Below are 25,310 nucleotides of genomic sequence, written 5' to 3' on the forward strand. Positions count from 1 at the left end.
TCGACTGATGACTAGATAAAAAAGATGTGGGGTATACATACAATGGCATATTACTCAACTGTAAAAAAAAAGAATGTAATCTTGTCATTTGCAACAGTGTGGAGGGATCTAGAGGGTATCATGCTAAGTGAGATAAGTCAGTCAGAGAGAGACAAATACCATATGATCTCACTCCTGTGTGGAATTTAAGAAAGAAAACAATCGGGCGGGGCGGAAAGAGCACAGCACACCAAGGAGCAGACTCTTAACCAAAGACAACACACTGATGGTTCTAGAAGGGAAGTGGGGGTGGAGGGGGGTGGGGTGTAACGGGTAACGGGAATTAAAGAGCACACTTGTGATGAGCAGTGAGTGGTGCACAGAATCGTCAAACCACTATATCGTACACCTGAAACTAATGCAACATTGTACTTTCATTAGACTGGAATTTAAAAAAAATAACGTAAAATTTTGAAATCAATAAATAAGAAACTCTAGAGCGGTATATTTGTAAATGCAATTTTGGTGGAATTTCTATTTAGGCATTGATAATACAAATGAAACGTAAATGACTATTAACAACAATAATATTGGTTATTATTTTTTTATGAGAAGGCGCACCCATGGTGCAGAGGATCTAAGATATAGAAATCGCGGAAAGGCAGCACAGTGAAAGAACCTCTCAGAGGTTGGATGATCTGCCTGGGGTTAGGGAATTGCCCGTTCCCACAAGCACCGAGCACAAAGTGAAAAGCAGCCCCCGTGGATGGCTGCTTAGGGATGCAGGGGAGCACTAGAGCAGTGCTCCCCAAACTTGGGTGTGCATCAGATCCCCAGGAGGATTTGTCAAGGCCCAGAGTGCTGGCCTCACACCCAGAGCATCTGACTCAGTAGGTCAGGTGGGCCTGAAAACGAGCACTTCTAACAGGTTCCCTCGTGATGTTGATGGTGCTGTACAGGGGCCACAACTGGAGAACCACTGATCTTAGGGACAATTTTCCCAGGTAGCGATGGTAACCACAATTTGTCAGCAAAGAAAGCCAATCGTTCGCCAAAACAAACGACTTCATGATTCCCCTGGGTTTGGATTAAGGATATTTCGGTCATTCGGGGGAATGCTTATTTGGAGTGAATCGTGTCTTGCTTTTTGTCTCTTTCTGGACAAGGCCAGTAGCCCCATGGAAAGAGGAAACCAAACAGGAGCTGGACACTTTCTCCTCCTGGGATTCACAGAGAAGCCTTTCTTCTTTGGGCTATTTCTGTCCATGTACCTGGTCACGTTCACTGGGAACCTGCTACTCATCCTGGCCGTCAGCTCTGACTCCCACCTCCACACCCCCATGTACTTCTTCCTGGCCAACCTGTCCTTTGTAGACATCTGCTTCACCTCCACCACCGTCCCGAAGATGCTCTGGAACATCCAGACGCAGAGAAAACTTATCACCTGTGCAGGCTGCCTCAGCCAGATATTTTTTTTCATCGTGTTTGGATGCCTGGACAATTTACTCCTGACCGTGATGGCCTATGACCGCTTTGTGGCCATCTGTCACCCCCTGCACTACATGGTCATCATGAACCCCCAGCTCTGTAGGCTGCTGGCCGTGGGGTCCTGGTGCATCAGTGTCATGGGCTCCCTGCTCGAGACTTTGACCCTTTTGAGGCTGTCCTTCTGCACAAACATGGAAATCCCACACTTTTTTTGTGATCTTCCTGAAGTCCTGAAGCTTGCCTGTTCTGACACCTTCGTCAATACCGTGGTGGTGTATTTTGTGACTATTGTCCTAGGTGTTTTTCCTCTCTCTGGGATCCTCTTTTCTTATTCTCAGATTTTCTCCTCCACCCTGAAAATTTCATCAGCCAGGGGCAAGTACAAAGCCTTTTCCACGTGTGGGTCTCACCTCTCGGTGGTCTCCTTGTTCTATGGCACGGGCCTCGGGGTCTACCTCAGTTCTGCAGCGACTTCATCCTCTGGGACAAGTCTGGTGGCCTCGGTGATGTACACGATTGTCACCCCCATGCTGAATCCCTTCATCTACAGTCTGAGGAACAGGGACATGAAGGGGGCCCTGGGGAGGCTCCTCAGCAGGGCAGTGCCTCTCAGTGTTAGGGGACCATTACAGGATTCTCATGAGTAACTGGGCACACAATCCTGAGGACCAGAAATCTTAGTTTCCTTTGTGCATTATTTTTTAAATATTTTAAATGTTTATTTGTTTTTGAGAGAGAGACAGAGTGCGTATGCATGCACGTAGGGGAGGAGCAGAGAGAGAGGGGACAGAGGATCCCAAGCAGGCTCTGCGCTGACCAGAGACTGCCATCGTGGGCCTCGAACCCACAAACTGTGAGATCATGACCTGAGCCAAAGTAGGATGCTTAACCGACTGAGCCACCCAGGCACTCCCTCTGTGCAATATTTTTATTTTTCCTAACTTTATGTTTTAGAGCAAAACCTTATTTTTCCCAATTTTATGTCTTAGAGCAAAACCTTCCGTGTTTCTTTCCTGCCCTCTATTTTTCTTCAGGTTGTGCCTTGGATTCCTTTTTTCATTTTGTAACCAGTCGCTTTAACTTTATATGAATAGAACCTATTTTCTCAGTTAGCTCCAGTAATGGTCTGGATTTCTTAACAGCTGAATCGAATCCCATGTGTTTAATATCTACCTTCAAAGTGATGGGATGTGTGCCTGTTTTGGAAACATTTAGAGAGATGTTTTCTGGGGTTACATGAATGGAATCAAGTCAAAGATATGCCTCCAAAACTAGGAGCAAATAAACATCTGTTGCTTAACCACCCAGTCTGCGGCCCTTTGTCACGGGAGACCTAGCAAACTGCCACACCCCGCTCCCACGAGGAGCTTTCTGCAGACACAGACCACTGACCACACCTTAGAGGCAGAAATTCCGGTTTGAGACTGGGATCCCCGGCCAAGCTCCCCAGGGTCAACTGTGGAGTAGGATGCTTTATAAGCTTCTTGCCTTTGCCTGGACTTTTTCTAGTTTCTGACACAAACGTTGCCATGGCGACTGCAAATAGACGAAAGAAACCTGGATCCCTACTTCCCAGTTTTCTCAAGTACATATGCCCAAGGGTTCTCTTTGGATCCTCAAGAATGGGGGAGGGAGTATCCCCGAAACACGCCTGTGCTTGAAAGGTTTCTTCCCGCTGTGAGAGAGGCAGGTGCTCAAGGGAAGCTTAATTTGATTCAGAAAAAAAAACTAATGTGTTTCTGGGACTAAAGGGTCAGAGAGTTGAATTATATCCATAACATCTAGAATCCTGTTACTCTCCATATACTTGTGTTTTCCCCAAGCCTTTATTAAAGTCATTTCATGTCCCACCTGCTTTATTAGGCTGCAGGAAAATAATGTTAAATGACCAACATCCACCCTTGTGTACTAAGGAGACACAGCGCTTCCTGAGGCCAGCGTGGGGGGGGGGGGGGGGGTCTGAGACAACTGGTTTCAGGAGTCAGCAGTTTGGACTACAAGACACAGTTACTCTTCCCCACGGGAAGCTGCTTCCTCTATTCCCAGCCATGGGTGCATGAAGTAAAGCGTTGACTCGGAAGGCTTAGGGGAGCTGAAAGCTTGCACGTTCCAGAGAAAGGACTTGCCCTTGACTGGCTCCCAGGAAGTAACTCGGAGCCCTTGGAATATCCTGCCTCAGAAAAGCATCTTGGTATATCTGCGACCCTGATCCACACCACGTGGTCCGCGTTGACCATGTAACTTATGGCGAATGCCTGTTTTTGCTCACCTGCTATACTCGTTTGACTTCCGTGGGGACCAAAGAACGCCTACACAACAGATCCCCGATAACAGTCCTGGACACCAAGGCTCAGGTGAACTTCCTTGGCTGACACTACTCCGTACGTGCTGTCACACATCGTTGCGGAGACGATTGAGTGAGTCCATGGGGTTCCACTAAGAGGGCGCCATGGGAAGCCCACGTCTGGTGATTTCTGGACCCTGCCCCAGGCAACTTTGGTCTTGGCAGATTTTTAACCTGTCATCTTTCACTGCAGTCAACTATAAACGTGAGCATCAGAGCTTCTCTGAGTTCCACGAGTCCTTCTAGCAAATCACTGAACCTTCAGGTCTCGGGGACCCCCGACACAGAGGTCATACACATTGTTTTATTATGATAAATGGCGGTTATCCCTTACTTCCTTCAATTCCACCACTCCTTGAGAAAATAAAGGGCATGAGCTGACCCCTCCGCTTGTCGGACCCGAAGCTCACTGCCCTCCGCGAGTTCTCTGCATGCGCCCAGAGAGAAATGGAGGCCTCGGACACCCTTTGGTTCCTGCTCCTTTATCTTAGTTTCCACCAAACAAGCTGGACAGAACACGTGTGTTCAGCGCACAGTCATTCGGGCAGCGGGTCTTCCCTAGGACCCCCCCTCCCCAGCCCCGTTCCCTCCTCTATGGGCAGCAGGGCTGGGGTCCCCTCACATGGCACTCTCGTTGCCTCCCCGGCCCCTGGACGCCCCCTTCTCTTGTGCCATGAGCGACTTGTAGGGCTTCCCCAGGCTGGGGAGGGTGAGCTCGGCTTCCTGCAGCTCCAGCTCCCGCTGAGACAAATGCTCAATGACGGCTGCTCCAATAGAGTCCCCCAGAACATTGGTCATTGTGCGAAGCCGGTCACTGGGGAGGGGAGGGGAGGGGAGAGAGAAGCCACGGTTAGTCGAAGTTCGAAGAGTTCACGGAAGAGTGGGTGTAGCAGGGTCGGCGGGGGGGTCCCTTGTGCTGGGAGTTGGGGCTCACATCCCCTCCACAACCACATAATCTCAAGGCAGGTCCCTCCCCTTCAGTGTCCTCAGTTTCCCCTCCTACCAAACACAGGTTGGATCAATGCTGATGTGCTCACATTTGATCTCAGCAATGCAATTCTCTCTTTTTAAGGACATAAACATCTGATGGAGAAAATGAGAGGCTGTGGGCTGAACGGCATACAGGAGGAGGGCGGGAACCACCATGAGTAAATCAGCTCACCAAAGTGAACTACGTGTAACCAGGGAAAGATGCCAAAGCTTCCCCGGCAAGATTGGAGGCTGTCTAAATGGGACTCGGGTCCGGCACAGAGCTCCCAAATGGGGATGAAAGTCCAGAGTTTTTTGGGGTTTTTTTTTTAATGTAAACCTCCCCTGTTTCAAAGTTGAGAATTAAAAACAAACACACAAAAAAAACACTGGCAAGCCAGCTCTGTCCCACAGATCGCCTTCTTGTGACTTCTACATAAAGCAGGGGCTTTTCAGGCTGAGAGCTAAAGCCCCCACTGCTCCTCTCCTCCCTGTCCTACTTCCCAAGGTTAACTCTGGAATTTGGGAACCGCGGGCCACGGCCCAGAGTGTGCTCCACGGCTTCCCTTCTGCTCTCAAATTCTAGAACTCTGTGTCCTTGCTGGACTGAGGGCCCACGGGTTGGGGGTCTCACGGGGAACGCGGGTGGGGAGTGAGGGTTGAGGAGCAAGAGCACCAGGGTCTGAAGGGACTCACAGGAACCAGTCCACCGCTATGATCAGCGTGATGTCTTCAGTGGGCAGGCCCACTGATGTGAGGACAATGACCATGGTGACGAGACCCGCCTGGGGGATGCCAGCAGCCCCAACGCTGGCTGCTGTCGCCGTGATACTGCACATGGAAAGAGAACACAGGGGCGGGCAGGAGGAGGGAAGGGGAAGATGAGGCAGACAGTGAGAAAGAACACCATGGAAGGGGAGAGGCGGTTCCCCGGGACATCTTAAATTAAGTTCCTCAAAACGAAAAGCAGCCTTCAATAAATGTATTCTTTCAACTCATACTTACGGAGCCTATGCTACAAGCTAGAGGCCTAGTAGAAATTCCCATGGAAGAAAACCTCTGCCCAAACAGAGCTCACATTCTAGGGGGGGGGAGGCAGGCAACGAGCAAGATGAGTACTTAACATATATACTAAGGCAGATGGCGCTATGGAGGAACGGGTCAGTCTACGAGGGTCCAGACCATGCGATTTTAAACCGAACATTCAGGGAACACTTCCCCGAAAGTGTGACCCCGAAGCAAAGACCGAAAGGAGGTGATAATGTTTGCTGTTGTATTTACAATGACCGCGTTGGAACCTCTGGGTGACGAGGCCCAGGAATCCATCGTAAGAGCCTCGTGTCATTAGGTTGCACCAGGCCATACTTTGGAAAATCCTGGGCAAAGGGATGTCCCACAACAGCATGGGAAAGGAAATGGGGACTAAAACATCACGCCAGCTCCTGACAAGCTCAGTTGGCCTGGGTGACTGGGCTCATCCCACATCCCCCCGCTCCAACATTCAAAGCCTCCCCTGACCTCAAGCTGAGCGCCCCCCACCCCCACCCCTAGCCAAGCTAACGACTTCTGAGGTCTCACCTGCTGGCACAGCCCACCCAAGACCACCTCACCTGATAGTTGTGATCTGGCCCAGGTTGAGCTCGTAGTTGTTGACTTGCGCAATGAAGATGGCGGCCAGGGCCTCGTACAGGGCGGTCCCGTCCATGTTGACGGTGGCCCCCACAGGCAGCACAAACCTGGTGATGCGTCGGTCCACACCTAGGCCCTCCTCCAGGCAGCGGAAGGTGATGGGCAGCGTCGCAGAGCTAGGGGAGAGAGCCCAGGAGACTGAGAACGGGGGGGTGGCAGGGTGGGGGCCGGGGCCGCAACGAGTCGAAAGAGAGATTCTGCTGAGAACACTAAGGGCCCAGGTGGGAGCCAGAGCGAGGAGAGGCTGGCAGGCGGACAACATTTCAGAGACTGATAACTGCACAGGGAAGACGGATTCCTCATGTGGCCAGAAGCACACAGCAATGGCAGTCCCCTAGGGTGAAGGTCTCTGGACCCGCTTAAAGCCCATAGTTTAAGGCTGGTTACTAGGCACGTGTTTGTGCCACTAGTGTACTTTCCACTCCCAGGAAGGAGGGGATTAACGGTCTGCTGGCCTCCCACCCACACCCTCAAGGTTAAGAGAGAAGTATTACAGGGACCCCTAGTCCCCCACTCCTGTTCACGGGGCACCCCAGCTACACTAACCCTCCTTGCCTCTCTCCCACCGCCCCTCAGGGGAGGAAGGGGGGCCTAACTGATGGGGGAGTTTAGCTGAAGGAGTGGCCGTCTCATTTGGGAGTCCGTCTGTCCACAAAACACATGCTCTGCCTGGTCAACCTGATGTCACGCAGTGAGAAGCCTGGACCCACAGAGAAGGCCTTTGGGGATCCAGCCCTGTGACGACCAGGTTGAGTTTAATTCTGGGCTATGATGGCACCCATCCTATTGGCCACAGACCAAATCTCCAGGCAGCATTACGAGCAATAAAAATGGTACCATTCTTCCAGCCGGTTGGCCCTTGTGACACTTCTCAAACTATTTTGAATTTAGATGATGGGGAAAAGGGAAGTTCTTTACTAACCCCCTAAAACCACGAGAAAAGGACAAGGAGGCCAAGAGAGCTCCCAGCCACCACCCCGAGGGGAAATGAAACTCTCTGAGCCAGAAAAACGACCGAGAACATGGAGCCCGTGGGAAGCGTGGGCTTAACCTCAAGACTGGCAGCTAGTTCTCCTCCACACACAACAGAGAAATAGACAAGGAGGAAAAGAGGTCAGGAGAGCCAGTGCGGGGACAGAGATCAGCACTGAGGTGTTGGTCGACCTGGAGACCTTCCGGAGCCGCTGACGTTACCGCACAGCGCAGACGAGGCTCGGTAGGGGGTGAAGGAAGGCAGGACTCGTAGGAGAGCAGGACAACAGCGAACCTCGGAAAAGCACCAGGGGTGGGGGATTAGGCCGTACCTGGAAGACGTGCCCATGGCAGTGATGAGGGCCTGCAGCACGCCCCCAATGAAGGGGAAGGGGTTCCGGTGGGTGATGAGGAAGTAGATGAGGGGCAGGACACCACCAGCATGGAGGAACAAGCCCACGATGACGGTCAGGGTGTACATGCCCAGCTGACCCCCCAGGACGGCCATGTCTTCCATCTCGAGGATCTTCCCAGCAATCAGGAACAGGATGCCCACGGGTGCGTACCTAGGCCAAGCCAGAGGCCTGTCAGAGCTCCCTCATGACTTCCCCTAAGGCTCGGAGCTGGCATTCCCAAGGCTTTGCCCATATAAGCCCCTGGGGCCAGGCAGTGCCCATGGCCCAGCACCCTACTCCACCCCAACCTTCCCCACACACTCACAAACAGGGAAGGGCCCCACAGGCACAGTCCACTTCCTCTTCCCACTCACCCAGAACTCATGCCCACTACAGTGGGGAAAGGCTCCTACGACTCCACGCGATACAATCTTATGAGGTCTCTCTTACCTCCATTCCCATTCAAGTCCCTCCCCAAAGAATCACCGCCCTTGGGACTCTCTCCCTAGACGTGGCCCAGACGGTCCCTATCGCTGGCCTTTGAACGCCCCTTATTCACCGCCTCCAACTCTTTTTGCGCTAAGTGGGTAACCTCTAGGCCCCTACTGCCTTTTCTGTAAGCGCATACTCCCACTCACTCACCAGCCCTGAGCTATTGCACCTGAATTTCCCATGGGCATCTCAAACCACGTGTCTTGTCAAATCATCTACTTATGCAACCTCTCTCCTGGGCACCCGCTCTGCTCTGGTCACAAGGTCGCTACCCCTGTGGCACCCACATCCTCATGGGGAAACGGGCGGTACACATAGAAACGCCTAATTTAAAACTTCGGAGGGCGATCGCCGCAAAACAGAGCCCCTGAGTGGGGCTGTGGAAACATGCGTGGTCAAGGAGGGGCTTCTCTAGAGATGCTGACATTCACGCAGAGGCCCGAGTGGTGAGGAGGGACACATCCACCCGCACAGGAAGCATTGCAGGCACAGTGCAAAGACCCTGAGATTAGCATGAGCTGGAAGAAGTAAAGGAGTGGAGAGCAGACCGGTGCGGCTAGAGCAGCGAGTGAAAGAGAGGAGACAGAAGTGAGTTCATCGGGGGCTCACCTGTCCCCCCTCCAGCTGGGCTCAGCTAGGCTCAGGGTGACAGCCGATGTGAAGGTGCAGAGTTGTCTCCCAGCCTAGACTTACCTCTGTGTCTGCTCATGAACGCCCCTCCCAACCTCCCCATCTTCGTCCTTCCTCCTGATCCCCCAACAAAGTTCCTCACCTTCAGGTCAACTGCACAGGGCTTCTTTCCTTCTACCCTCAGCCACCCGGTACATCGGGATATTTGACCCAAACCCGCCAACGACACCACTTTAGATTTATGGTTTCCAAAACTCAGTCTCGTTGGTCTTATTTATCCTTGACAAGCTCACCATCCACTGCTTTTCCAAGCTTTCACCTTGGCCTCTAGCCCCCTACATAGCTTTCTAGTTATTGGGGATGATGTACAAAATCTTCTCCAGCTTGGGACCAGACAGTCTCGTCCACATCTTTTTTTTTTTTTAAGTTTATTTATTTTCGAGAGAGACAGAGAGAACGGGGGAGGGGCAGAGAGAGGGAGAAAAAAATGCCAAGCAGGCTCTACGCTGTCAGCACAGAGCCCGACGCGGGACTTGAACCCACGAACTGTGAGATAACGACCTGAGTTGAAACCAAGAGTTGGACACTCAACCGGCTGAGCCACCCAGGCGCCCTGGTCTTGTTAACATCTTTCATGGCCACTCCCAACTCACCTTGTGCTCCCACCTCCCTGAACTCCCTGCCATTCTCCAGACAATTCAGGTCCTTGCAGGCTTTGCATGTCCTCTCGTCTCCGCTTGAAGGGCCTCTTCCCCCTCCCTGTCCTATTGGACTCCCACTTACCTTTCAAGACCCAACTAAGAAGTGACCTTTTCTATGACTCCCTCTTCGGCTTCCCAAGCAGAGTCCACTACCTATCTGTCCACTGGCTGCTCACTTCTCCACGTTCTCAACACCTTTTAAATGTCCCTTTACTCTAGAACCTTCCACCTTGAATCACATTTATCTAGTATGTGGCTGTCTCCTCCAAGACTTCATGATTGAATTCAACGGATCTCCGTATTCCAGAGTTCAAGACCGAGTTAGCCTGGGAAAATGTCTGCTGAATGAGTGAAGGAATTGGTGAAGGAACAGACACATGTAAAGAATGAATGAATGCGTGCATGTATCGATTAAGGAATAATTAGCAAGGGGCTAAATGAGTTAGAAAAGGAGCAAATGAGACACAAACGAAGGGGTGAGTGAATGAATGAGGGTGTTAAGCGAAGAGGTGAATGAATGCAGGGAATATGTGAGCCAGTCAATGGGAGGATAGCAAATGCAGAGATGAATGAGCAGGCCAAAGAATGACCTCGAATGAATCGATGGTGCAGTGAGTCAATAAATGAACAAATCAATCAATGATTTCATTAATGTGAAGATGAGTCCATGAGTGAATTTATAAGTGAACACATGAATGAGTCGATTCACCAACACGTATATAAATGATCTGGGTCAAAAGGCCCCAATGGCCCCTTGAGCATCTGCCCCACCACCGGACTTCCCAGCTCCAGCTCCACCCTTCCCGAGGGCCGTCACCTGCCCACACTGTCACAGCCCAGCACTCACCAGATAATGATGCCCACCATCCTCATTATAGCCTCATTGAGGCTGTCGAAGAAATCCCGCAGGACTCGGCCCTTGTGTTTCATGCCACCGATGACCAGCCCAAAGGCCACAGAGAAGACCACGAGGCCCAGGGCATTGATGCCATTGGCTGAGCCAGGCACAGGCACAGTCTCCTCGAAGCTCAGCACCTCCTGTAGGGTGCCCAAGGCCCATGTGACATTTTCCAGGAGGCTGGTTCCGTTGTCCATCGAGGATGGGGGAGGCATGGCGGTGCCCGGCTCAGATCCATTCTCTGTCCTCACTATGGTCCTAGTTACCAACCTTGTGCTGTACTGCGTCTTGAACTGAAATATGGAGAGATCGGGGCCAAAATCGATGCATCAGAACCTCCTGGAGAAATTTACCGAGAACACCAATTCCTGGTTGCCACACCCTGGAGAATCTTATTCAGTGGATCTGAGTGAGTAAACGAAGTACTTGACCAACGCGTAGAAGAACGAGTGGAGCAACACATGAATGGAGAAGTGAACGACCAACACGTAGATTCCGCATTTTTCAAAGCTCCCTGCTCCAACAGATTAGAAGGCCTCTCTCCTCAACCATCTATGGTGAGACACATTGGTTCCTCCTCCAGAACCATCCCCAGGAAGCTCATGGCCTAAGAGCTGGTCATCCCACCAATGGGAGGTACATTCTCTCTCCCAGACTCTTCCAAAAGCCCCTGCCCATTGCTCTGTCAGGCCCTTCTTCCCATCCCTCACTCGGGGACCATTCATTCACTCAGCAGCAAGCCCCCTACCACCACTCCCACCCTCCAAACCTCCTTGAACAAACTGTGTACTTCCTCCTGACCTGTTTGAAGCAGGCCTCCACAAGGTTGGGTGGAAACATATTTCTGCAGAAAAACATCAGAGGAAGGGAGGTAGTTAGCAGCAGCACCAACAATAATAATGGCAGTCAACATGTGAATGCTTACTCTAGGCCAGGTACTGAGCTAAGTGACCTGTATGATCTAAACCCTACAACCTCTAGAAGTGTCCCTTCTAGCACTATTGATGTCCCCATTTTATGCACAAAGAAACCAAACCACAGAGACTTTATGGAAGGTGCCCAAAGCCACACAGCTCCTGAGAGGTACAGATGGACCTCAAACCCAGGTCTCTCCAAGCCCTTCAGTGGGGAGGAGAAATCCCCTACCGAGCCACCTTGGGGATTTCAACTCACACACACGTACCAGTGATGTCTCAAAAAACCCAGACAACGTGTGGGTTTCCCCCAAGTCAGGGACCAGGGAAGAACCATGGTGAGCCTTGATTCTGGCTGTCAAAATCTTGCCTCTCTAAGAGAATCATTCATCCCCCGATGGAGCTTGGGAACACCAGCCACCACCTGTTCTGAGCCTGTCTCAACATGCAGCTCTAGCCTCCGGAGCCTAAGGGCCAAAAGGTCATACCCTAGAAGTCACCGACTCTCAGAGCATTTGTGCAATGCTCCAGGGCAGAAAGCAGGTACCAAGAGACTAGGTTCAACTTGGGTGTTGCATTTCCAGGCTGAATCAGCCTGTTCCCTAGTCTCTCCTTGAGCACACTTTGTTGCATCTAGGCTTAGAGGTCCCATCAAAATTAGAAAGGACGTCACCTGACCAGGTCCATGAAGGCATCAGCTGTGGGGATGGTCTCAATGCGGCCCTCGCGGTGCAGCCCCTCCTTGGAACCCTTCCCAGGGTGGATGATGGTGACCATGAGGATGCCAATGAAGACAGCAATGACCGTGGTCACCATGTAGTATACAGCTGCCCGCATCCCCATCCGGCCTGTTGCCTTGTTATCCAGGGACGCCATACCTAGCGGACAGAGGGTACCGCCCTGAGCAGCCCCGTCCACACCCCACCACCCACTCGCCCATCCATCAGCTCTAATCTCCTCATACCACCAGCTCAACAAGCATCCCACCAGGCATCTCCTTCTTCTGGGCCCCACGCCAGCACCCACCCCACCATCCTTCCCCCCACTCATCTTTCTTCAACCCCCATTCCGTTTTCCGTGTATACCTTCCACCCCGTCCTTTATCCCAAACACCACATCACCAACCCTCCCTTTTCAACCCCCACCCCGGCCTCCATTCATCCCTATGTTGTACCATGACTTCATTGTCATCCCACTCTTCATTCTGCTATTGACCCCAAGATCGTACCTCCCTCCAACTTACCTCACTGTAAACTACTTCCGAGAGATACATCTTTTGGTGCCCCATCCAAATGCCCTTTGCCAGACTAATGCACCTGTCCTTCAGCTGCTGCGTCTGTTGGCTGCTAACAGTTCGTGCTGCCCCCCTCTCTTGAGAGCTGCCCTCAGCAGAACAAGAGCTGCCTTGCCCAGAAACACCCCATGGAAGGTCTCAAGCCAAAGGCTGCCTGGAACTGGGATTCAAAGGGCCAGCCCCTTGGACTCAGGCGGGGGCAGGGGTGAGAAGAACAATCCCGTAGCATTACTCCTGTTCCACAGCTACCCGTGGGATAGGGCTGGGAGGCCAACCTTCTTCTGAACCCACATCTCTGCTGAGATTCTTTCCCTGCCTCATCTTGCTTCCTTCACTTCCTCGTAGGTCTCTCTTGAATGCCATCCCTTGACCAATCGCTTGTGCGAAGATCCCCATCTTAGGCTCTGCTTCTGGGAAACCCAGCCCAAGAAAGCATTCTTCATGCCAACCTTCGTGCCAATCAAGTCTGGAGGTTGGCAATCAACCACTTAGGTTTGTTTTTGCAAATAAAGTTTTATTGGAACACAACCATGCCCACTTGATTACATATGAGTCTGCAGCTGCTCCCATACTACCTTAACAGAACTGGGTAGTTATGACAGAGATCATACGCACCACCCCCCCCCCCCACCATGCTGAAAATGTTCACTCTCTGGCCCTTTCCAAAAGAATTCGCTGACTTCTGCACAGCCCATCCATATTTCTACCCCATCCCCCACCCACCATCCTGTCCCCTCCGTCTCAAACACCTTTACCCGCATCCCACCCCTTGGCCATCCGTGCCGTACTCTCTTCCCTGGCTGCCCCCCTGACTGATGCGAAGCCCCTGGCGGGCTGGTATTCTACCTCCATGGAGAAGTCCGGTAAAGTACTAAGTGGCATAAGTCACACTGGGTCTGGAACCTGAGTCTGCCAAAGATCCGGGCTCTGGCCCAAGAACTCGGGGCTAGGTGCCGGCTTCGCGTTCCAGGTCCTGAGGTGGGGAGGTGATCTCATGCCTGGGATAGCTTTGGCTCCAGGTTTGAGCTGGGACTGTCGGATGGGTCTTAGAAGCCACCACTGGCCTGGGCTCTCTCACCTGTGACCAGGCTGGAGACAATGAGCGGCAGCACCAGCATCTGCAGCATCCTCATGAGAAGCTCTCCGGGGAAAGAGAAGTACTTGATCTGCCGGTAGGTAAGCTGGTACGGGCGCAAGGCAAAGGCCAGGCTGACCCCTAGGACCGAAAGAGGGGCTCTGTGGAGTGGTTTGGGTCACTCAGCCCCATCTGCGTGAATGTGTCCTTATGGGGGGGGGGGGGGCGGGGGGAACGCAGTGGGCGGCGGGATGCGCTCGCGTGGGTGACAACCGGTAGGTGGCGCGAATTTGTGTGCGGGCAGGAGATTTCCCCGGGGACCCCGCCCCCGCCGGGCCCCGCCCAGCCCCCCAAGCCGGCTCACCGATGACCACCGCGCTGACGGTCAGCAGGATGAAGGCGTTCCGGCGCAGGAAGCGCAGCACGTGCTCACGGGTCATGGTCTGCAGGCGCAGGCGCGTGCGCAGTGCCCTCTGCTGCAGACTTTCTTGCAGCCGCTGCAGCCAGCCCACCCGGCCCAGGCGCTGGCCACTCTCCCGCAGGAACAGGCTGTTCCCGTGGCTGCTCATCGTCTATCTGCCGGGGCCACAGGGGCCTTCCAGTGAGGGGCAGGACAGAGGGCGGCTGCAGGGAGAGGGGAAAGGGTGGAAGAAACCAGCGAGGGGCTCAGAGAGAATCCAGGCACCAGCGGAGGGCGGACGTCCACCTGCTGGGACGCGCCGATCCTGAGACACCTGAGAACACCGCCTGGGGCTCCAGGGTTACACCCCGGGGAGAAAGAGGTCAAGATCTCCTGAATCGCTCCCGGACGTGGCTGGGGAGAGGCGGGGTGGGAGATCACAAGGTAATGGAGGTTTCTGCCACTCCCTGGCTCCAGAACCCTCCTTATTTCACACCATCAGGAGGAGGTGGGGGCTGCCTCAGCTCACAAACCAAACTAAAGAGCCTTTGCTGAGCGCCACGTGCATGCAGAGCCCTAGACAAGGCCCCTGGGGTTAGCCCCCCAAATTAATGTGGTTCGGTGTCTGGCCTGGAGGTGCGGACAAGTGGACCGTCCACAAGGACAAAATCATCAGGAGCCTGGCAAAAGTCAGTGCCCGACTAATGCAACTGGTCTGCATGAGTGTTCAGGTGAAGAAAGGAGCTGGAGGTGCGGTTCCTTAGGGAGGAAATGGTGACCTTGTCCCCAGGGGCTCTTCAGGACCCATCTTTGAAGGGGAATGTGATGTTCAGAGTTCTCTCTGGGGTGCCAGGCACTATTCCCAAAACCAGACTTTTGCGTCTTCTCTGTATCTGACCACTTCCCTATAACCTTATTTGCTTACTGAAATAAATACATCTCAAACGGAAGCTTTAGATCCTTACTTGAAATGCAAATTATATTTTAACACACGTTAAATGAAGTGCATACAAAAATAAAAACCTGCCGATCCTCTTACCTACTAAATACAAGTTTAAGGCAGCTTGGAAACGTGACTCTTGTGGGCCAGAGGAACTTTTGCTTTTGTGGACTTCTTCCTCCATTAAAAAAAAAGTAAAGTATTAAGTTGTATTTTACAACTGAATTGTTATAAAGATGAATATAGTGTTTGCACAACACTGAGAATGTCCGAGATGCCCCTGATGCCTCTTTAGAATGGTTGGGTTTCTGTTCTGTGAATTTCACCGAACATTATACTTTAAAATATTTTCTTTTAGGGGCGCCTGGGTGGTTCAGTCGGTTAAGCGTCCGACTTCGGCTCAGGTCACGATCTCACAGTTTGTGAGTTCAAGCCCCACGTCCAGCTCTGTGCTGACAGCTCAGAGCCTGGAGCCTGCTTCAGATTCTGTGTCTCCCTCCCTCTCTGACCCTCCCCTGCTAACGGTGTCTCTTTCTGTCTCTCAACAATAAATACATGTTAAAAAAATTTTTTTTAATATTTTCTTTTACTAAGTGCAGTTCTTGGAGCGCCTGGGTGGCTCAGTCGGTTAGGTGTCCAACTTCAGCTTAGGTCATGATCTCACAGTCCGTGGGTTCGAGCCCCAAGTCAGGCTCTGTGCTGACAGCTCGGAGCCTGGAGCTTGCTTCGGATTCTGTGTCTCCCTCTCTCTCTGCCCCTCCCCCGCTCACACTCTCTTTCTCTCTCTCCCTGTCTCAAAAATAAATAAAACATATTTTTATTTTAAAAAAATAAGTAGGGGTGTCTGGGTGGCTCAGTTGGTTGAGCGTCCAACTTAGGCTCAGGTCATGATCTCCCGGTTTGAGTTCGAGCCCCGCGTCAGGCTCTGTGCCGGCAGCTCAGAGCCTGGAACCTGTTCCAGATTCTGTGTCTTCCTCTCTCTCTGCCCCTCCTTCACTCACACTCTGTCTCTGTCTCTCTCAAAAATAAATAAACATTAAAAAAAAATTTTAATAAAAAATAAAATAAATAAAAGCGTAGTTCTTTCTTCTGATTTTAAAAGAAGTGAAAACATCTCTGTGGGTCCTAAAAGTATCATGGGCCCTGGGCACTGGACCTACTATTTCAGAACGACAGGCAGCCTGGCCTACAATGATCTCACAGGGGAAAAAAAAAAAAAAAGTGGCAGGTGCCCATATCCCAGGCATCCTGGGAATTCTGCTGTCCCTTTATATTCACTCCAGGGCAAAAGGCTGACCACCAGGGGTGGATGGCATTGCTGAGGCTCCCTTGGCTGCTGGCTCCCCTTTTGGTCTGGCCAGTGGGCAGGAGAATGGTGGTGGGAGGAGCATTTATTCTCCCTACCCCACCCCAACACGCCCCTATTTGGCAGTGGCTGTGTTCCTCTGCCTCAAGCCACAGGTCCCATCAGACAATCCTTCATACCTGTAGGCCATTCGGACATCTTCTCTGAAAAAAAAAAATGCGTATTTAGTTCCTCTGTCCATGTTTTAGTCAGGTGGTTTTTGTTGCTGTTGTTATTGTTGAGTTGCATGAGCTCTTTACAGATTTAGGATGTTAGCCTCTTATCTGATACATGGTTTACAAAATGTGTCTCCCATTCTGCACGCTGTCTTTCCATTCTGTTGTTTCTTTTGCTGCGAAGAAGGTTTTTAGTTTGATGTGGTCCCTCTTGTTTATTTTGGCTTCCATTTATGCTTTTGGTGTTCTAGCCAAAACAATCATTGCCAAGACCAATGTCACAGGGCTTCTTCCCTACCTCGTCTTCTAGGTATCAGGTCTTATGTTTAAGTCTTGGGCCCATTTCAAGTTACTTTTTCTGAAGAGTATAAAATAGGGGACCAATTTCATTGTTCTGTATGTGTTTATCCAGTTTTCCCAGCACCTGTTGAAGAGACCATCCTTTTCCCCATTGGGTGTTCTTGGCTCCCTTGATGTGATAGAGGTGCTCTTGCTAATGCCAATGGTATTACAAGACACAAATGTATCAAAACAACATGGTACACACCTTACCCTTAGGCAATGTTATACATCAAATATGTTTCAACCAAAAAAGAAACACAATCCCTTGTTACAGCCAAGGCTCCCGCCCTGCTACCTCCCTGCCTCCCTCCTGATCCCTCCCCTCCCCCACTCTTGCTGGTCCCTGACTGCTACTACACCACCCTTACTGGTTTCCCTTCACTTTGCTCCGATCTTTGTAAATACTCCTTAAGTTAAACTCTTTCCAATTCTGCTTTTGGAGTGTGCTGTTTCCTGACAAATACAACAGATTGATCTGGCTCTTAAAAAAAACTCTCCAAGGGGCACCTGGGAGGCTCAGTTGATTAAGAGTCCGACTCTTCATTTCAGCTCAGGGTCATGATCTCACGGTTCATGGGATCAAGCCCCGTGTCAGCTCTCTGTGCGTATATTGCGGAGCCTGCCTGGGATTCTCTTTCTCCCTCTCTTTCTGCCCCTCCCTGGCTCATACACACTCGCTCTCGCTCTTTAAAAAGGAGCGAGCCAAAGGAAGACAATCAATACCGTTCCTGTGCTGAACTCTGTGCACGTTTGGTTTGCGTGGTGTTACACCTGCCACTCTCTGAGGGATCGTGGCCTCCAACCCCTGCCCTTGGCTGGCCCCCAGTCTCAGTGCCAAAATCCACCCAGGATGGGCTGGAAGTCTCACAGATGTCAGTTCCTCTAGTAGGTAGACCCCTGGAGGGAGGGGGGGTTGGGGGTGGGGTTGTTTGCTGCCGCTAGCTGTGCGGCTTCTTTTCCGGGGTTACTGTCTTCCTTGCCCTCCCCTGACCCACCCCCACCCCCCCATATCCAAAAGATGAGACAGCTGCCTCAACTTTCCAAGCCATGCTTCCTCTGGGTCCAGGCCCGCATTCTCAATGCCAGATCCCAGTTGGGGTCCTGCTCCAAATGGGTCCACCGCTTTGAAACCCAGTGCTGCTTCTCACCTTGCTGTGAAAAAAATCTCAGACATGGGACCACAGATTACACGGGAAACTCTTAATTCCTCTCTCTCTCTCTCTCTCTCTCTCATATGTTCCCAGTCACCAAGCAGTACTGCGAAACTGCCCATGGGTCCCAAGGGAGTGCTCTGCTGAGATCCAAACCAGCCACAAAAGCTCCAGGGCTCGTTTTGTCTCTTCCCTTCCTCTTCCCTACAAGAAGCAGCACAGCACAGAGCAGGGATGGACAAACCATCATCTGAGGGCCAAATCCGGCCCGCTGCTTGTATCTGTAAACAGCTTTCTTGGCACAAGGCCATGCTCGTTCCTCACGTATTGTCTACGGCCTACTTTCATGCTACAATGGCCGAGCTGGGGTGTTGGGACAGAGATCGCGTGGGCCGCAGTGCAATCTCTCGGGCCCTTTACTGACAAAATCCACCAGCCCCTGACCTAACAGAACCGCATACCTGAGCGCTTTGTCTCAAACCCCCCCTCCACCTTGCTGGAACTGGTCACTTTCTGTGTGGTTTAGAGGGCTCTATTCGCATGAGGCTTACAACAGCACCTGGTGAGCGTGAAACGGATGTTAACCGGGGTCAATAAAAAAGCAGAAACCCAACAGCCAGGGGACAGACAGCCTGTCCAGTGTCTCCTGGTCCTAGGCATTCCCTTGACCCTGTTTCTTGGGTTTGCCACTGGGGAAGGGGCCCTTCTAGTGTCCCCAGTCTCCACAAGGGTTCCAGCATGGGTCTCCCACCCGCTTCCCCCAACCTCCAGACTCTCAGGCGTGAAGGCATGTACTGCCCCCACCCCTTGGATCGGAAAGAAAGGAAGGGCCTCCCACATCCTAAAGCTGAAGCAAGCTTGGTTGGCAACCGTATGCTTCCTCTCCATTTTATCTCAACACTCTGCTAGCCAGAGCAGCGAGCGGGGGAACGAAAGAGAAAAGTCACATACATCACATATCACACACGCATCCAAACACACAGCCTCACACGCCTTTGTGTGCAACTGACACATATACAACCGCACAGACACGCGGTCACACACACACACACAACTGTTCGGGCACACAAGCCCACACGACGCCTTCAAAAATGCAACTCCACTCATGCCGCGTCCGTCACACAATCCCTGCACACACAAACACATGTACACACATCCATGCACAGCGTCAGACATACGACCTCACACACGCCTTCAAGACCCCGCACAGTTCCCCTTCGTAAATGAAACTCCATACAGTGACGGCCATACAGTTCCTACGCGCGCGCGCGCGCACACACACATACACACACACACAACTTGGGGCTCCAGACACAAAACTTCAGACATTCAAATCCCTCCCCACATTTCGACACCCAGCCCACGCGCCTCTTTGGGCAGGCAAGCCCACTCACAAATTCAGGCTCCCACGCACAACCCACCACCACCGCCCCCACGCACCCTTCACACCCAGCACCCGCGCAGCGCAGCGGTGGCCGAAGTCTCAGCCACAACCCAAGTCTGCCCGGAGTTGGAGGCATACACGCCCGAGAAGAAATGGAACCGAGCCCTGGAAATGGAGGAAGCATCAGGCACAGAGATGCACACCGGCCCGCGAGTTGAGGCCACGGGGGGGGGGAGGAGGGGCGATGGGCACCGAGCCCTCCGGTGACTGAGGTGGTAGGAAACTCACCAAGGCGACCAGAGGAGCGGCGGCGACCACGCTAAGGGACAGGGAGCAGCCGAGACAAAGGCGGCCGAGAGGTGGCAAGGGGGACGGGGGGCGCCCCACCCGCCCGACCCCGGTGCGGGGCCGAGCCCGCCTCGGACCCCGCCCGCCCCTACTTCAGAGCCCCTGCCCCAGCGCGGCCGCGGGGCCCCCCACTCACCCGCGCCCGGAGCGGCGGGGGCGGCCTGCCCGCGCCTCGGCCTGCGCGCTGCTCCCGGATGCAGGTGCCGGAGCCCGGCGAAGCGCCCGGCCCGAGCAGCGGGGACCCGCCAGGGATGGCGCAGCGCTTGGCGCGGGGACCGGACGGCGGAGGCACCGGCAGGGAGCCGGGACGCGCTGTGCGGCGGGTGGGAGCCGGGCTGGCCCTGCGCTCACGTGGGTGCGGGGGCGCGGGGCGGCCGGGGGAGGGGGCGGGATCCCCTCCGGGATGCCCCCCGCCTCCCCCGCGCCGAGCCCAGGCTCTGCCACCGCGCGCCGGAGGAAGGGGCAGGGCGCGGGTGGGGAGGGAGGAGGGGAGAGAGGGAGGGAGGCGGGGTGGGGGGGGGGATCCTGGGGTGGGCGGGGTGGGTGGCCTCTCGCGCGTCCCGCCCCCGCCCCGCGCCTCCGAGCCCCCGCCTCCCGCGCCTCCGCGGCCCTCCCGAGGCCTGAACGTCCCTGGAGGGCGCGGGGACCCGCCCGCCACCGCTGGGCGCGGTGCCCGCAGCCGCCACGTGGGCTCCGCCGCCCCGCGCGTCTCCCTTCGGGTGCACAGCCCGGCCTTGGCCTCTGGGCCGCTGTGCGCCCTTGGGCTGACCCCTCTCCCTCTCTGAGCCTAGCCTTATTTAAACAACGGAGATGACTCCGCCGACCCCGCAGAAAATTAAAAACTGAGAAAAATCCAAGCGCGCGGGTGTGGACAGGCTTCGTGCAGCGTGAGGCCTCGCGCGAATGGGAGATCACTAATTCCTGTGCTCTTGTAATTAATATTATCCTTTGCCGTCCCTAGAATCCGTACCCGGCGAGGCCGGTCCTGCGTTTCTTCTCAAATGACCCGGCACTGGTCGCTTCCAGCACCTCCCGTCTGTCCTGACAGCTAACTGCCATTTTCCAGAGCTGAGGGCGCAGCCCCGCACCTGTGATAAAAATCAGTATGTGGTTGTTGTTGTTATCGAACAATTGTTGATCCGGACGTGCTAGTGTGGGCGGTCTCTTTTGCTCATAGTCTCCGCACGGTGAGGTAGATATCACTGCCCCCATTGGAAGAGAGGACAGGCGCTCAGAGAGGTTGAGTAACTCGCCCAAAGTCACCCAGGCAGGGAGCAGCCACCTCAACCTACTGCCTGGACTCCCCTCCTTGACACTGTCCCCACAGGGACGTGGCTCTCAAACTTAACTGTACCTTAGAATCCCCAAGTGGCACCCTAGACCAATCACATCAGTGTCCTCGGGCGTGAGACTCCGGCATCAGCGTATTTTAATGCTCCCCGAGTGATCTCAACGTGTGGCTAAGGTCCAGACCCTGCCCTAGATGTCGGGTTCTCCTGGACCACACAAACACCTGTCACCCCCCTGCCCCCCACCGAAACCTCCCCACTCCCTCTTTTCCCACACCGGCTGTGCACCCTGGTTGTGCGTCCCTCTCTGAGCCCGAGCCTAGAGCTCCTGGCTCTTGGAGTCATTCACTCCACAAATATTTAGTGCGTGTCCCCTGTGAGCTAAGCTGCGCTAGAAGCTGGAGATTGAGCGAGGAAGAAGACAGACCCCTCCTTGCTGTTGTACACAAAATAATAAGTAAATAAGTAAAATGAAATGATTAGGTCTCAGAACCCCTTTACACTTCTTTAAAATATTTATTTTTGAGAGAGAGACAGAAAGCAAGCAAGGGAGGAGCAGAGAGAGAGGGAGACACAGAATTGGAAGCAGGCTCCAGGCTCTGAGCCGACAGCACAAAGCCCGACGCGGGGCTCGAACCCACCAACCAGGAGTTCATGACCTCGAACCCACCAACCAGGAGTTCATGACCTGAGCGGAGGTCAGACACTTAACCGACTGAGCCACCCAGGTGCCCCTACGCTTTCTAACAATTGGAGTGGCCCCTCCAAAACCCAAAACCCCAGAATAATCGTGATTTTAAGAAATCAAATTCCCATAGAGAGGTTCCTAGGATACACTGGGCTAGTACTCGTCTAAACTGGCAAGCCATCAAACACAAGAGAAGTCTGAAAAACTATCACAGCAAAGAGTAGCCTAATATAATGGGAGATCCCACAAGGGGTCCCAGAGCAGAAAAAGGACATTAGGGAAAAAACTGAGGTGATCTCAACCGAGTATGGACTTTAGCAATGATGTGTCAGTATTGGCTGCTTAATTGAAACAAGCGTATTGTACTTATGGAAGAGAGGGGAAGTTATTGGGGGGAGTGTGGCAACTCCCTGTAACATCTCTTCAGTTTTTCTGTAGACGTAAAACTATTCTAAGAAATTGTGTCTGTTGATGAAAAAGATCATGGGAGACTCTGCAAGCTTTCATCCATGTAGATGATACGTATCAATCTTTTTTGAATTCGAAGTCAAGCCAGAGAAAGCTTTGGGGCACCTGGGTGGCTCAGTGGGTTAAGCGTCCGACTTCGGCTCAGGTCATGATCTCCCGGTCCGTGAGTTCAAGCCCCGTTTCAGGCTCTGTGTTGACAGCTCAGAGCCTGGAGCCTGCTTCAGATTCTCTCTCTCTCTCTCTCTCTCTCTCTCTCTCTCTCTCCCCCCACTCTCAAAAATAAATAAACATTAAAAATTTAAAAAAAAAAGAAAGTGGGATTCTCATACAGTTGATCCTTATTATGTGAGGATTCCATATTGATGAGCTCACTCACCCAAACTTATGTGTAACCCCCAAATCAATACGTGTGGCACTTTTGCGGCCCTTGGCAAACGTAGTCAGAGCGACGCAAAGGTTGGGCTGGCTGGGGTGCGTGTTCCCCGCTGATGCTGAACAAGGCTATGCTCTGCCTACTCATTTGAGATGTTCCGCTGTAAAAGACATCCCTCTCACGGTCTGGTTAGTGCCATGTTTTTCACTTTGGGTGCTTTTTGTTGATTTGACTGTTTAAAATGGCCTCGGGCATGAGGCTGGGCGCCGTCCAAGGTTGGTTAGCAAGAGAAGTCTGTGTTGTGCCTCACTGAGAAAATACGCGTGCTCGATGAGTTTTACTCAGACAGGAGTTGCAGGGCTGTTGGTTGTGAATTCAATGTTAGTGAATCAACAATTTATATTACATAAGGTGTCTTTTTTTTTTAAGTTTATTTATTTTTGAGAGAGAGAGAGAGAGAGAGCATGAGACAGCGCGGTAGAGAGGGAGACAGAGAGAATCCCAAGCAGGCTCCACGCTGTCAGCACAGAGGCCAACACGGGGCTCCAACTCACAAACCTTGAGATCACGACCTGAGCCAAAATCGAGAGTTCAGAAGCTTAACCGGCTGAGCCACCCAGGTGCCCCCATAAGGTGTCTTTAAATAGAAACACACATAAAACAGAGTGAAGTATTGGTTGGTTGATGATTGGTTGTAAAAAATGTTGTAACCAGCGGCTCCGGTCAAGATCTCGAGGTTCGTGAGTTCAAGCCCTGTGCTGGCAGCTCGGAGCCTGGAACCTGCTTCAGATTCTGTGTCTCCCTCTCTCTCTCTCTGTCCCTCCCCCACTTCGTGCTCTCTCTCTCTGTCTCAAAAAGAAATAAAAATATTCTTAAAAATAATGATAATAATAAATAAAAAATAAAGAAATGAGCTCTCGAGGCATGAAAAGGCACAGAGGAAACTTAAAAGCGTATTACTGAGAGAAGCCCATCTGAAAAGGCTACATGTTGTATGATCCCAACTGTATGATGTGCTGGGAAAAGGCAAAACCAGAGAGCCAGGGAAAGGATCCTTGTGTGTGGCAGGGGTTGGGGAAGGGGAGGGAAGAGTAAGGGGAGCACAGAGGAGTGAAATTACTCCATCTGAGACTGTGAGGATGAATACATGTCATTCTACATTTGTCCAAACCCACAGAACGCACAACACCAAGGGTGATCCTTGATGCGAACTGTGGACTCTGGGTGAGGACGCTGTGTCTGTGCAGGCCCATCAGTTGTAGCGAGTGATCCGCTCTGGTCGGGAGGTTGATGGTGGTCAAGGCTGCGCAGGGGGGGGGGGGGGGGGGGGGGGGGGCGGGGCATCTGAGAAACCAACCTCTGTACCTTCTGCCCTACGTCGCTGTGAATCTAAAACGGTTCTTTAAGACAAAAGTCTTTTAAAAAAAAACCAAAACACTGGGCGCCTGGGTGGCGCAGTCGGTTAAGCATCCGACCTCAGCCAGGTCACGATCTCGAGGTCCCGGAGTTCGAGCCCCGCGTCGGGCTCTGGGCTGATGGCTCAGAGCCTGGAGCCTGTTTCCGAATCTGTGTCTCCCTCTCTCTCTGCCCCTCCCCCGTTCATGCTCTGTCTACTCTCTGTCCCAAAAATAAATAAACGTTGAAAAAAAAATATTTAAAAAAAAAAAACACTCCATTAAAATCAAGAAAAAACTGAACTCTAGAGTTGAGGCCGAATGAAACACACAATTTTTATTGCTTCATCGAGGACACACTACAGGAAAACTGGCTTTTGGTTTTTGAGCCGTGACTGTGGTGGTGAAGAATATGAGGTCTCTGCACAGCGTGGGGTCGCCAGCTTGATTCCTGCGAAGGTGCTAGTGGCTGTTTTACTCACCATTGCTTTCGAACCGTGAGAGCACAGGCTAGGCCAACACAGGGCTGGGGGGGAGTGGGGAGTGGCCGCTGATGGGCGCCGATGTCCTTTGGGGGGATGAAAATGTCCTGGAACCGGATAGGATAAAGATAATGGCCGCACAACATTGTGAATGTGCAAAGGGCCACTGAATCGTACTCTTTGAAATGCTGAATTGTATGTTGCATGAATTTTTGTTTAATTTGTTTAATGTTTTTATTTATTTTTGAGACAGAGAGAAACAGAGCATGAGCAGGGGAGGGGTAAAGAGAGAGGGAGACACAGAATCCGAAGCAGGCTCCAGACTCTGAGCTGTCAGCACAGAGCCCGACACGGGGCTTGAACTCATAGACCGTGAGATCATGACCTGAGCCGAAGTCAGATACTTAAACGACTGAACCACCCAGGCGCCCCCTATGTTTATATATAAACGAAGTTTATGCTGTTCCACCTCAATAGAAAGAATAGTGGTACCAAAACCCCAGTATTTAAGATAAATAACGTTTCAACACAACATTTTTAAAAACCCAAGTGAATGCAAAATGCACCATGAGCGAAATATCAACTTTCCAAATAGAGACAGGATCAGAATTCCTGATTTTTACTCCTTCTCGGGCCCCCATATGGCTTGGCTCAACACTCTTACACATGCTGTCTTTTTTTACATTTGCT

At 52.4% G+C, this 25,310-nt stretch overlaps 2 protein-coding genes across 5 annotated transcripts; one reads left to right on the forward strand and one right to left on the reverse strand.

Annotated features, from left to right (window-relative positions):
- Positions 1-292: 292 nt before the first annotated feature.
- On the forward strand, positions 293-2,240 carry LOC123607567 (olfactory receptor 7C2-like). The gene has a single exon (XM_045497063.1). The coding sequence runs from the start codon at positions 990-992 to the stop codon at positions 2,112-2,114; it is 1,125 nt and encodes a 374-aa protein (XP_045353019.1). The 5' UTR covers positions 293-989; the 3' UTR covers positions 2,115-2,240.
- Positions 2,241-4,077: 1,837 nt separating this feature from the next.
- On the reverse strand, positions 4,078-20,231 carry SLC1A6 (solute carrier family 1 member 6). Of its 4 annotated transcripts, XM_045492314.1 has the most exons (11): positions 16,666-17,300; positions 15,280-15,354; positions 14,205-14,464; positions 13,844-13,981; positions 12,145-12,349; positions 11,359-11,401; positions 10,507-10,850; positions 7,774-8,007; positions 6,391-6,585; positions 5,477-5,611; positions 4,078-4,625 (listed from the first exon to the last, which is right to left on the reverse strand). In XM_045492314.1, the coding sequence occupies exons 3-11, from the start codon at positions 14,407-14,409 to the stop codon at positions 4,430-4,432; spliced, it is 1,695 nt and encodes a 564-aa protein (XP_045348270.1). In that variant the 5' UTR covers positions 14,410-14,464; positions 15,280-15,354; positions 16,666-17,300; the 3' UTR covers positions 4,078-4,429. The 4 variants fall into 4 exon arrangements, with proteins under 4 accessions (XP_045348270.1, XP_045348267.1, XP_045348269.1 ...); XM_045492311.1 differs by lacking the exons at positions 15,280-15,354; positions 16,666-17,300 and adding an exon at positions 20,063-20,231; XM_045492313.1 differs by lacking the exon at positions 16,666-17,300 and having other exon boundaries at positions 15,280-15,589.
- Positions 20,232-25,310: the final 5,079 nt, after the last annotated feature.

Source organism: Leopardus geoffroyi, chromosome A2 (assembly GCF_018350155.1).
Source record: "Leopardus geoffroyi isolate Oge1 chromosome A2, O.geoffroyi_Oge1_pat1.0, whole genome shotgun sequence".
Lineage (NCBI taxonomy): Eukaryota > Metazoa > Chordata > Mammalia > Carnivora > Felidae > Leopardus > Leopardus geoffroyi.

Coding starts and splice junctions, on each gene's coding strand:
- LOC123607567 (XM_045497063.1), top strand. CDS start 990: ATGGTAACCACAATTTGTCAGCAAAGAAAGCCAATCGTTCGCCAAAAC.
- SLC1A6 (XM_045492311.1), bottom strand. CDS start 14,409: ATGAGCAGCCACGGGAACAGCCTGTTCCTGCGGGAGAGTGGCCAGCGC. Junction 13,982..14,204: donor CGTCAGCGCGGTGGTCATCG/GTGAGCCGGCTT, acceptor TTTCGGTCCTAG/GGGTCAGCCTGGCCTTTGCC. Junction 12,350..13,843: donor TGTCTCCAGCCTGGTCACAG/GTGAGAGAGCCC, acceptor TCTGTCCGCTAG/GTATGGCGTCCCTGGATAAC.